The following is a 12,989-nucleotide window of genomic DNA, read 5'->3' as shown; positions in this document are numbered from 1 at the left end:
CACCGATCTGTGTAAAACTTTGTATGCGCACTCCCTAGAGGTCAAGGAAAAACCTTTGCCCTGCATTTTTCCCATCTGCCTTTTATAGCGCCACCAGGAGGCCGACTTATGTAAAACACATTTCTTTATATTACTTTATATTACGCAAATCGGTACACATGATCTCCATAGTCATGTGATCAAGACGGATGTGTTTGATTTTTCATATTCCATCCTCATTGGCTAAGATTGACATCTAAAGTTTGCAGTAGTGGCTTGTTTTGAACAAAATTCCGCAAATCATGAACGCACTGTCCGATTGCGGTCAAACTTTGCACGCACATTCACACTATGTTGAGGAACAAATGCCACCCTTTTAACATTGGCCTGTTATAGCGCCACCAGCAGGTCTAATTTAGCAAAAAAGAAAGTTGCACAAAATGCCTCAAACCATGAATGCAGTGTCCGATTGCCGTGCAAGGCCTAAGAACAAATGGTACCCTTTAAACATTGGCCTATTATAGCGCCACCAGGAGGCCACAATAACCTACCTGACCTGGCGGAGACCTGTGCTCCGAGGAGCACTTTTTCTAGTTTCAAATGCATTTAGGCATACTTATGTAAAAGACAATAGAATTGTAATTCTAGTCATTAAGCTACTAATAAAGACTGAAGTAGTTAAAGCGGGTCATGTTTGCATGTTTGGAATTGTAACAGCTGAAATCAATAATATATTGGGCCGCATTAAGTGAAGGTGGGGGCCCCTCAGATGTGGCCCCGGCCCTAGGCTGTGGCGTAACAGGCACCATATAAATAAAATTGATGGATGTATCTTCCTCTCAGCGCTGAGCATCTTCTCTACATCCTCGCCCAAAAGGGGAAAACACGAAACGTTATCTGCGGTCATCTTTATAGAAAATGTGTTTACCAATAATAACACTTACAATAACACCTTGCTTTCACTTGCACACTTAGTTGCCACCAGGGTATTTTGTGATACATACTGATGTCACGCTGCATGGAAATGAACGACACCCAGTTTCCCAACTGATGCATGAAGATGCACTCTCCTCTTGTTCAGGGTGTTGTTGAGAAAGTCATAGGAGAGAATGTCGCAGGAGTTTTCAAGCCAGTTTCTAAGCATTTACATTAAATGTAATGACGGTAATGAAGATGATGCATATAATGCAGTTTCTTGAGCAGAAGTAATTACACATTACATGATGACGGCATGACACACTCTTATCTGGTTAGTACCCTGGTTAGTAGACAATAGACTGTCTCTACATCTTGGCAAAACAGAGTCGATTCTCTTTGCGTCTAAAAGTCCCCTGTGTTCAGGGTTGTAGTTGGTGACTTTGATGTTTCGGCCAAGGATTCAATCAAGTGCCTTGGCTGTATATTGGACAATAACCAATATACGGTTGGTATGCGGTCAGGTTTAGGCCTGGCTCAGGGAAGAGGACGCCCCTGCCATGCATAGTCCACCAGACCACCACCCCCGGAACACACCTTCTCCCTGCTCATTTTAATAGCCTCAAGTGGCTCAGGGTAGATGAGAGAGTTTCATTAATACAACTGTGTATGGTCCACAGGATACGCAATGGAAATAAGCTTTTATCAATATCACCACCATCAGGTTACTGGAATGCTGATTCAAAAACACTATTCAAGAAAAGGAATTGTCAATCCTAATGTTTTTCTTATCTGTACCTATTTGGTGTTTGTTTAGCTGAACCAGTGCTTTGCAAACATTTTCATGTCAATCAGATCACCTGGACCTACTTGGAATGCTTTTTTTTTTTTTCATCTGCAGGAATCTCTTTTATCAAAATGTGTAGAGCTACAAGCTCCCAATGTGATGAATTTTGGAGCTTGTAGATCTGAGGTTTTTGGTGAATTTTATCCATAAAAAGCAACTCTTTTGCTCTCCTACAAAGGCGACAGGTGCGTAGGAGAAGACCAAACAAGGGCCCCGACGTACTGAAAGAAAAAATTCAAATGCAATTAAAAAGCTTTAATGCATTAAAGTTCAAAGGCAATTAAAACTTTTTAATTGCATTTAAGTGCAGGAGTTTTTTTTTCTTTTGGTGAATGTTATCGCCCAGAACAACCAGCTCACTGGCCTTGTGGTTAGAGTGTCTGTCCTGAGATCGGGGGTCAGTCATACGAGAGACTAAAAATGGGACCCAACTGCCTCCCTGCTTGGCACTCAGCATCAAGGGTTGGACTGGGGGTAGATAAGTCCCTGCGACATACAGTACTAGCACCACAGTGTTTATTTGTGCATCATGGCTGGGGGATGTACTTGTTTCATAATGACATGTCTCTGCAGAAAGTGTCGTTGTTATCCTGATAACAGCCCCTGAACATCACACGTTGACTAAGCAGGTTCCTGATGACATGTCTTAGAGTAGTTTCAGTGCCGTGACCTGAGTCAGCTCAAGAATAACCTGGTTGCCTCAGTGTGGTCTTTGATGTGTGACTCAAGCCACAGAGAATGACATGACATATGGCATGACATGCAATACTCACAAGCAGAAAATGCACTTCCAGTCAACAGAAAATATGTTAAATTCACTCTGAATGGGTCAGGGGTGCCCAAAAGTAGATCCCAACGGCTGTGCAGGTAGACCACATGACATGCCCCTAACAAGACCGCAAGGACTTTCATGAACGGACCTGTTAAAGGAATTATCCTTATCCTTATAACGGCTGTGCAGGTAGACCACATGACATGCCCCTAAAACATAACAAAAAAAATATATAATATATTTTTGAATTAAGGTGACTTGATTGATCAAGAAGGGCCTGTCAGCTCACTGACTTCACGGCTTCTATAGTAGGCAAACCCACAATGCAATGCTTTGTTTTCAAGAGTGTTGCGTGCAAACGTCAGTAGCATTACAAAGTTTTATATATATACATATTAAAAAAAACTACCAATTTAAAAATGTCTTCTCTATTTCCCATTCCAAGTGCATTTGTCTTATAACGCCAGCGCCGCTATTCCAAAGCCCCCACAGGTATATTTTCTAAGTATTTTCAGCAATGGGATATATACATGTTTTTTGTTTGGTAGATCTTGTTGAGCTGGTCGTTTTAAAAGTAGTTCTCAAGTCAAAAAAGTGGGCACCCCTTCTCTAGGTCGTCCTCAGACGAGCCCTCCGTTCAAAGGCACCAAAATACCATGATGTGGTATTCTTCTCTCCTCGTGTTCTAAATTTCCTCAGTGGTTCTCGAACATTTTTATGTCATGGACAGTCGGACCCCCGAATGTACCTGGCTTCGGACCCCCAGTGCGAAAACATTTTGCGCCTGGGACCCTCATAAGAGACGACTTGTGTTCAAACTTATTCCAAGCCTTTTCAAGATTAAAATAGTTTGTTGCTATGTTAGCTAATTTTGCTGGGGACCCCCTGGAACCCCCTCAAGGACGCCTGAGGACCCCCAGACCCCATTTTCAGACCAAACTGTTCTAAATAACAAGAGTCTAAAAGCCCCACTAGCAGCCCCCCTATAGAGGCTGTGCTGCATGCACCTTATAGCCAACTGGCGATGTTAGCTGACGGGTGGCAGTATAGCGATGGCCATATAGAGTCACCATAATCAGTAGTGTTCATCCTGCATTCTGCCAGTTAGCTTATGAAATATCTTGTCTTGCAAAGTTTACATCTGGGCGGGTTCGGATAAGCTTCAGACACAGTTATCACGGTTTATGTCTGTCTAAGAGCTACATTTCAGTTTAGACCAGTGGTTCTCAACCAGTGGTTACCAGGGGGTCCCCAGCAAAATTGGTTAACATCGCGTCACAATCATTTTAACCACTTAGCTTTGGCTATTCAAAAATAGCAGATATACAAGCTCATAGTGCGGCACCGAGTGCCGCACTATGAGCTTGTCGATCTGCTATTTTTGAAAAATCGTGAAAATGTGTGCATGTCTTTGAATATATATATATTTTTTTTTAAAGCAAACATTTTAATTCAAACCTTTGCTTCTGGGGGTCCCTGGCACAAAACCTTTTCAGATGGGGGTTCACGGCCAAATGTTTATCAATTTAGGGGTCCATGGCATGAAAAAGGTTGAAAACCACTGGTTTAGACTACTCAGTATATATATTCTTTTATATTTTTATGCAGAAAATAGGATTTATGTCAGACCAAGCATGAGTAGCACATTTGATTACGACTAGAAAATAAATGCCTTGGGAACTAACTGGCACTGCTGTGCCTGTCTGTCTCAGCCATGTACCCACACATGAAGAGCACATCACCAAGCCCACAGCAGCCTTATGTTACACTGGGTTTAACATAACTGTTCTGTTTTTATGCCTATATAATATGTCTGTGTCTTTGTGCATGGAGGTATTACAAGGTGATGTTGGGTAGTTGCTTGCAGTTACGGTAAGTTATAGATTATAGGTTACAGTTGCCGCTGCTGGTAAGTGTTGTCATATGGGTCACGTTTGAGGTTAATTTTGACAGTCTGCACGTGCAGACTGCAACACTGCAGAATGTGGCTATCAATATACCACTCTGCCAAGCGTGAGAAAGAGACATCTTATGTATCTGAATATCATGTTTTCACAGTGGCAGCAAACATATTGGCAGTATTGGTAAAAGTACTCTAGAAATACTCTGTTAAGTAAAAGTCCAGAATTCAAAATGTACTTGTAAAAGTACAAAAGTATTGGCCTCAAAATATACTTAAAGTAAAAGTACTCATTATGCAAGTGGTTAATGTATGTTTTGTAATAATAATCCAAATCTACAAAGTAACTAGTAACTAAAGTTTTCTAATAATTGTTGTGGAGTAAAAGTACAATATTTGACTCTGATGTAGTGGAGTAAAAGTAAAAGTATAAAGTACATTACTTAAGTAAATGTACTTAGTTACTTTCCAGCACTGCCTATTGGCTTTTATGATATCACAGAGTGAAAAGAAACGTCAATGTTACTTCGATTACAAATCATTTATTCATATTATAACATAAAATACAAACTCCTTTCACATAAATACTGAATACAGACATTAAATTAGTACAGAATGCAGATGGTAAAATAAATAAATATCACAGGATACACAGTCAACAATGAAATGCAGCATTGTGTTTTAGTTGCACACCTGCAACTTTGGCCAAACACAAAAAGCCTTACAATGTTCTTCAGTGGTTTTGTACCTATTGAATTCCTGGTGTACAAAAGTATTTGGCAAGTGATATATTAATGAAACCCTCAGTTCTCTAGGGCCATCATTAAAGGTTGCAATGCAATTTACAATTAATAGGCATTTATCAGACGCTCTCAATCCAGAGCGATTTACAGTCAGCAGGTAAATACGAGGTAATACATCAAATGCATAGAAATAGTAATCTAGTATCATAAACCAAGAACCTATCATCAGTATAAAAAGTTTAAAAAAAGTAAAACATCTGTATAAAAAGTAAAAAAAACAGTATAATATTTAAAATAATTATATAAAAATAAATAATCTGTCCATTGAAACCATAGGATAGGTCAACAAATAGAAACTGGCATTTAAATTACATTTTAACCTTTGCATAAGCATGCAAGGTGCACAAACAGTTTAAATTATTAAAACAATTATTAATATATTAGAAGGACTGGTACAGTCTCTAAACATTTTCATCACTTTTGGCAATATACCTCGGCCAACAATTGCATAAGCCCTGAGCACAGTGGCTTAGACCTGGTTATACAGTCAGAACTCAGAACTCAGAACTCAGCTCAATATGAACCCAAAATAAGGACTTGTCCTCAGGACAAAAATAGTCAATTCAAAACGACAGCAGAATTCCAGGCTTGGAGAAGTAATCCAAACTGTATCAATAAGTTCCTCCCGGACAATTTTTTTAAATAAAAAGTATGTAAAAAGGATTGGATTGCTTTCTTCTTCTGAGATGAACGGAGTCACCGCTGGGTAGGAGGAGACCATCTCTAAGCTCAGTGTCGCTGTTTAGAAGCCAGGTATGTCTCAATGTAATTAAAAAACACATTCAGCTCTCCCATAGCCTTATAAAGACCATTACCCTCCATCTGTGGACAAGCAAAAACATACTCGGTTTAGCGACGTTGTATGAATACAACACAAACGCTTGAACAAAACATAAAGTTAAATTTAGATTTTGACTAAAGTTATCCTTTTTGACTGACACTCACCTCGGTGTAAGTGGAGTTCAAGTTTTTGATGTCAAAGGGCCTCTGGCAGGAGAAGTAGTTTCGCTGCAGGAGAGAGAAGAGATGGGATTTTAGTACAGATAGATTTTAGTATAGATAGATAGATAGATAGATAGATAGATAGATAGCCAGCAGAACAGATCATGTCATGATGAGCACAGAGCTATGAGGGACACCGTGCCTTCAGCATTCACACAACTGAATGCAATGCTGCATTTCATTTCATTCATAAGAATCATTGGGTGATGTTAGTGTAGGTCAAACTGACAGTGTCAAGGTGTTTGACACAACCCTTTCCTAGATGAGTGGTTCTCACATTTTTTATTTCAAGGACCCCCCATAACTCTGAGAGTGTACAAATGAAACCAAATGGACCCTTACGGGTCCATTTGGTTTCATTTGTACACTCTCAGAGTTACAGACCTGTTAGGGTCCATTTGGAACGCCCTCAAGCCAGGAACCCTGAGGGTCCTTGGACCCCAGTTTGAGAACCGCTGTCTTAGATGTTTTTTGTTTATTTAGCCTACACACTGTTATCGGATCAGTAGCTACTCGGTATCGACCGATATGCAAGTTATGAGTATCGGAATCGGTATCGGGAAGGAAGAAATGGTATCGGTACATCTCTAGTAGTGATATTAGTGAAACCCTGGAACCACCTGAAGGACCCCTGGGGGACCCCCACTTTGAGAACGACTGAGCTAAAACTAATGGCATCATTGTGAGCAACACAAACGTTAAAACACAAAATGCCAATGAGTATATACTGTATATATATAAACGCTGACAAACACAAAGTGATATAGGCTATTGTATTACGACTTTAATGTGGAACAGCATATTAATAAATTGTTACACTCCACCACATCGAAACATAATGCACCCACACTTCCCTTATTGTGGGTTTAGAAAAACAGCGAACATTAGCCTATAGTTGCGTGGGCCAGTGGCCTAATTCAGATAGAAAGGAAGGGAGAAAAAAAGGATACTGTTGCTGTCTCTATATTTAATTATTTTGTGTTTCTTTCGTAAATTAACGTCCGACTTGAACATACTACAGCGTCACACAAAAGTATCAAAATTGAGCTTGTCGACCTGCTACTTTTGCTGTTTTTGCAGTTTGTTTCAAAAACAATCTGTTTTTGAGCTTGTCGATCTGCTATACTTTTGCTGTTTTTGCATTCTGAAATCCTGAAAAGTAGACTATATGAGACCTATTTATAAGCTACTTGCACAGTCTTGAGTATACATCACTAGAAGTCATTATAGACTAGTACTCACACATTGGATCATGTCTCTCTTGAGCTCGTCTAAGATCAGCTCTGTGGAGTCTATATGATGTGAGAAGTCCTTGATCTCTTCTGTCAGTCCAGACTTGGCCGATGGAAACACTGTCCCCAAGTAAAACTCCAGAATGTTGTGCATGGCAAAGCAGCCGAATGGACTCTGATGAAGAAATGAACACAAGTAATAATTAGTTGATTTGTTTGATAGCTCTCGTTTTTTTTGTTTTTTTTTATGTTTTTTAAATTGTACATTTGTGTAAATTTGTCACATTTGCAAGTAACTCCAGTTTGTTTGTATAGCGCTTTTCTACCAAACATTGTTATGAAGTGCTTTACAGAACAAGGTAAAAGAGCAGCATGATAGCCATAAGAGATAAAACTACAACTTAAGATCAGTGAATACAATAAAAAGCAAAAATAGCCTTTACCCCAGAAACAGATATAAAATCAAAACAAATACAATCAATAAAAACACTCAAACTGGCAAAATAAACTATAAGAAAAGGACTTAAGAATATAGGTGGTATTTTTTTTGTCATTGTGTTTTTTTGTCATTGTGAAACAAAACAGAAAACAGAAAACTATCTTAAAAAAAGATATCTTAAAAAATATGTATATATATATATAGGTGGTACTCACTTTAAAGTAATTTTCAACGTTCTGGTCTAGCAGTGCGGTCTCAGAGTTGTCATTGGCTTCCTGCAGAAACAATAGGGTGTTCAGTTATCAGCAGTCACACAGAAAGTGAGCAAATCATACAGTCAGACGTGCATATATACACTCAAAAAGCCTACTGCACAATACGTCAGATGTTGGCTGTTAGCCAGTTCACTGCATGGTATCTAACAGTGTAGCCATATAAGAATTATTAAAGCAAAGTTTATGCACCAGCGCTGCATGACAAAAAAACAACAACATAATAATAAGCATTATGGTCTGTGGATGGGTTTTATTTGAAATATACTTACATAATAACCTCTGATCTCTGAGAAGTTCTCTCGTAGCTTCTTGAGTCTCACAGGGAATCCGTCCAAGAAGCGGCAGCACTGGTCCCGACACACCGGTCTGCACCAGAGACCCGACAGTAAGCATAGAGCAGTCAGCAGTGTCAGTGGTAGAGAAAGGGAAGTCTGCATGCTTGGATATGGAAGTTACTAGTGCGTCTGCTATATGGAAGTTACAGGCTAGTGCGTCTGCAAGTTGGAAATCTTCTGTCTGGAGATGCTGCTGCTTGCTGGTTCTTGGAAGGTATAGCTGAGTGCTGCTGAAGAATAGAGGGTAAAAGATTCTTCTTGTCAATTATTGTCAGAAGAGCAAGGTTGTTGTAATGTACCCTGCTACTGTCCTCGGCTGCTTAATATATCCTGTCCAAATACTGTAGGGGAATTTTTCTAAGCCACAAGGTGAGGGGGGAGGGCTGTAACGGGAAGTGATGGGGTTAACATATTCATCCATGGAACCCTACAAACATAACGTGAATTGAGGATTAATTAGCTTGGATATAATACCATTATCATTATTACTTTGTTTTTAATCATAGATTAATCATGTAATAATAATAATAATAATAATAATAGCATAATCATGATAATATGCATAATACCTATAATACATAATATTTCAGCTACTATTTTTCTATTTATGTTATTGTTGTTTCTATGGCCAATAAATGTGCTCTGAATGGGTGCAGTAAATTTTATAATTTATTAAAAAAATAAACAAATGATCACTGCACCCGTTCGAACCGGGCGGAGAGGGTGATATTTGTCACTGACTGCACATACACGGGCTGGGGGGCTGCACCTGTCAGCAGGATACAACAGTAGTGACAACACACAAATGTGTGGCATAACGAAATTGGGAAGAAAGATTTTTAAAAAGCACTAAAAAAAAAACGATGAAAGTTGCATAATAATGCGTTGGTTCACTTAGTTAATGACTCATTTCAGTCAACTGCATTTCACAAGAGGCCCTATTTCACAATTAAAACGTTCTGTGGAAGCTACATGGGTGACAAATTCAAGAGGAATCCAACATAAAGTGAGGTTCTGTTGGATCACCTTTCGGGACGCTTAAGGGGAAAAATATGTTTTATCACGCAGCCACTACTCAGGAATGCCCTCCTTTCAGCCCCGAAATCCCTAAATGACCTCAAATCATGGCTCCATCGTAACACTAAATGGTCATAGTTAGATCCCTATACCCTGGATAGCCCACACTGCATTGGATTCTTCTCTTAGGGGTACCACTTGGCCTACATGTATGGCTCCCAACTTTGTACAGTATATATAAGGATTTTTTTTGTTTTGTTTTATGGTTGTTTGTGCAGTTTGTTGTGCTCAAGGTGGAACCACAATGGAAACGAGCTTTGGCTTTTTTTGTGTATAATCCACATTGGCGTTTTCCTAAATAATGACTGGCAATAAAGTATTCTATCTATCTACCTCGAACCTCCAGACCATCTTCAATGCACCTTAGGTTCTATAAGTCTCTGAAACGCTACTGGAGAGATGGAACACCATCCTAACAAAAGGTGTTCCCCTCGTTTGACCATATTTTTCATACTATTTTTCATCAAGCCATTCACTGGCCCTTCAGGCCCTTGGGGATGGTGGGGATATTGACCCCTCCCATCAGGATTGGAATGTTTCATGAGATAGAGCAGTGGTTCTCAACCTTTTCAGGCTGCGACCCCCCAAAATAATCATATTTGTAAGTGGGGACCCCCCAAAATAATCATATTTGTAACTGGGGACCCCCCACCCTGACAAGCACTTTTGTATGATTGTAGGAGTTGAGGCATTACATTTTGTCTGACTCGGTTCCGCAAATAAATCCTGTGAAAATCTACAGCTATTTTCAATTAAAGAAATGATGGTATATTTTATAGTATAGTTTGTTTTATTTCTTTCTTTCTATCTTTCTTTTTTTTGTAGGTATTAAAAAGGTCTTACTAGTCCTTAAATTGTCACTTCACTGTTATCTGGGGACCCCCCTGAGGGTCCCGACCCACAGGTTGTGAACCACTGACATAGATAAAGGTTCTCAACTTTGTGCTGAGTTGCAGTGACCGCTACGACCCTCTAGGAGGAAGGAAGGAAGTGGACGCAAGTCATGCTATAGAAAAATGCCCCCATGGCATAACGGAGCCAGCTGACCCCCTCACTGGGGCTCTCTTTGTGTACGTCACACATGCACGTGCCCAGAATATGGTGACATCATCTGACCCAGTGTTGATTTTTACAGTTTTTTTTTAAGTCATCTGAAATGTTTTAGTTTTTGTCTAGTTTAGTCGACTAAATCTACAGTTGATTTAGTCGACTAAAAGTTTGGCAGGCCTTGATGGCGTCGTAATGGCGGATTTTACACTTGGTTGCATGCTGAAAATAGCCGATCTACAAGCTCACAACGCGTCGCGCTGCGACACGTTGTGAGCTTGTAGATCTGCTATTTTCAGAACGCGACACCTGAGCGCAAGTAAGCATAAAATGACTTGTCTTTTAGTTCTACTGGAACTCTTCTATAACGAAAAACATCACATGGATGCACCTGGGACGTATCATCAGTGTTGTAGCCTGGGGTCATAGGATGTTTCGGGTCTCGCAACATACACCCTCACCCAGGTGACCCAGCCAGGGTTGATCAAGCCCCGACTTACGTCCCAGTAGCTACCCACGGTCAGTCCTATAGGGCAAGACAGGGCCACTCAGTCCGCTTCTCCGGAAATACTCTGCCGGGACTCGGGGAGGCTCTCCACTAGATCCCTCACTAACATTTTAGTCCAGTTTTTACTTGTTGACGAAATTGTCAATATATTTAGTCTTATTTCGTTTTTATTTAGTTTTCGTCAGGGAAAAAAAAGTAGTCGACGAACATTTTTCGTCATAGTTTTAGTCGATGAAATCAACACTGTCTGACCATATGTCTTTTTTAAAACATCTTTGTAGACCAGCATGCCTATTATCTTTGACCCACTGAACTGATGTCTGCAGGAAGGTCGTGTTTTTGTGTCAGACATTTAGGGTAAAAAGGATAACACAAAAGAAAACATGTACTGGGGACTTGTTTTCATTGTGTGACCGAAACGTTACATACATTATCCTACGTGTACCTTGCAAGTGGCAGTGTGTGGGTTATCTGTTATTGTTGATGTTCACTTATGCACCTGCTTTTAGATTTTTAATCTTGGTGTGTGACCCACTGAACTGTCATGCCGTGTAACCCTACTTTCTTGTCGTAGACGGACTGTTTTTTTTGCTGACTCAGTCTGACCACAAGGCATTTTAACTGAGGAAGTTTCTTTTCTGTGTTTCCTTAAATATCACAACGATGCTCGATCATGATGATCATAGTCATCAATTGTCTTCTTTCGACCACAGTTTCTGACCCTCTGATCTACCGATATCTGTCCTACAGATTGAAGTGCAGATTTCACTTTAGTCACGGTTGCTATTGAAACATTAGCCAGGTGAGCATTCTTCTTCCGCACCGGAGATAGATATAGTATGTAAATATGTAGATACATTGTTGTTTTTTTTATTTATCTCTCTCTCTTCACCCTGGTCCCCCTGCCCCTCGCCTCTTCTTCTTCCCTTTCTCTTTTAATGGAAATAACAAAATTGAAGCTGATTGAAGCATCCCTTCCCCAATAACAACCCTCTTTAAGATATTTTCCTCTAGCTATCTAGATCCACAGGATGTTAATTATTTAATTGTACCTAGTCTACCTGTATGGAAGCAAATATGTTCATTATGTTTTTCCTTTTCCCTTTAATTTGTCGCACATATTCTGTCATGGGTTTTCAACAATCATTTTAGATGTTTTGGATTATTATTAAGAAAACTTATATCATGTTAAGAGACTTCATAACAAGCCTTTCTAATCTGGTAGTTGTAAAATCCCACACCTGTTCTTGCAAGTCATTAGAAATTCTATAGGCAGTAGAAATTTGGGTAGTAGTAACTCATTTATGTGAACCCCCCATGTGTCCGCAACTGCGCATGCGCCGTGCGCGCTCATGCGTGCTTGTTCGTGTCGGTGTGTTTGTGTTTATTCCAAGTCTTACTCATCCACTAAGCTAAGCAGGCATTAACTAAACTCTGTAGTAGTTGTAGGATCTAATAGCTCTGGTTAGACTGATGATTAGTCACTGCCGTTATTGCTGACGGATATTGAGATTGATCATCTGACTCCATCTCTACGAATCACTCATATCTGTAGGTAGTTGGTCATACTACTATGTTCTGTTAGAAAACATGAAAGCTTTGAGAAGCATTATTCACACACCGTACGCACTTGTAAACATGTAGCATCATATATTTACATGTCCCATATTTATATGTTGGCCATCAGACTGAAGCAGTACATCTGACAGAAGGTTTTAACTATATGAGCAGTTGATATAAGAAGGCCATGTAACCGGTGCTAAAATGTATTGAACGAAAGACAGAAACCAACAGAAGGTGTTTGATGTATGCAGACTTACACTCTCATTTTAACAACAGCAACACAATGAAACAAAAC

General features: G+C 39.7%; 1 protein-coding gene across 1 annotated transcript; it reads right to left on the bottom strand.

The window, feature by feature from the left end:
• Positions 1-5,125: 5,125 nt before the first annotated feature.
• LOC308082711 (interleukin-10-like) lies at positions 5,126-8,688 on the bottom strand. Its single transcript, XM_080424674.1, has 5 exons — positions 8,434-8,688; positions 8,105-8,164; positions 7,461-7,625; positions 6,162-6,224; positions 5,126-6,038 (listed from the first exon to the last, which is right to left on the bottom strand). The coding sequence occupies exons 1-5, from the start codon at positions 8,599-8,601 to the stop codon at positions 5,946-5,948; spliced, it is 549 nt and encodes a 182-aa protein (XP_080280800.1). The 5' UTR covers positions 8,602-8,688; the 3' UTR covers positions 5,126-5,945.
• Positions 8,689-12,989: the final 4,301 nt, after the last annotated feature.

Source organism: Gymnoscopelus braueri (assembly GCF_963280865.1).
Source record: "Gymnoscopelus braueri genome assembly, chromosome: 3".
In the NCBI taxonomy this organism is placed as follows: domain Eukaryota; kingdom Metazoa; phylum Chordata; class Actinopteri; order Myctophiformes; family Myctophidae; genus Gymnoscopelus; species Gymnoscopelus braueri.
Note: the sequence above shows the minus strand (reverse complement) of the source record. Positions and strands in the feature narration are given on the sequence as shown.

Excerpts from the sequence above, each read along its gene's own strand:
- LOC308082711 (XM_080424674.1), bottom strand. The coding sequence starts at position 8,601 with ATGCAGACTTCCCTTTCTCTACCACTGACACTGCTGACTGCTCTATGC. Across the intron at positions 8,165-8,433 it reads CAGAGATCAGAGGTTATTAT|GAAGCCAATGACAACTCTGA; the intron begins GTAAGTATATTT and ends TTGTTTCTGCAG. Across the intron at positions 7,626-8,104 it reads ACGTTGAAAATTACTTTAAA|AGTCCATTCGGCTGCTTTGC; the intron begins GTGAGTACCACC and ends TTTCTTCATCAG.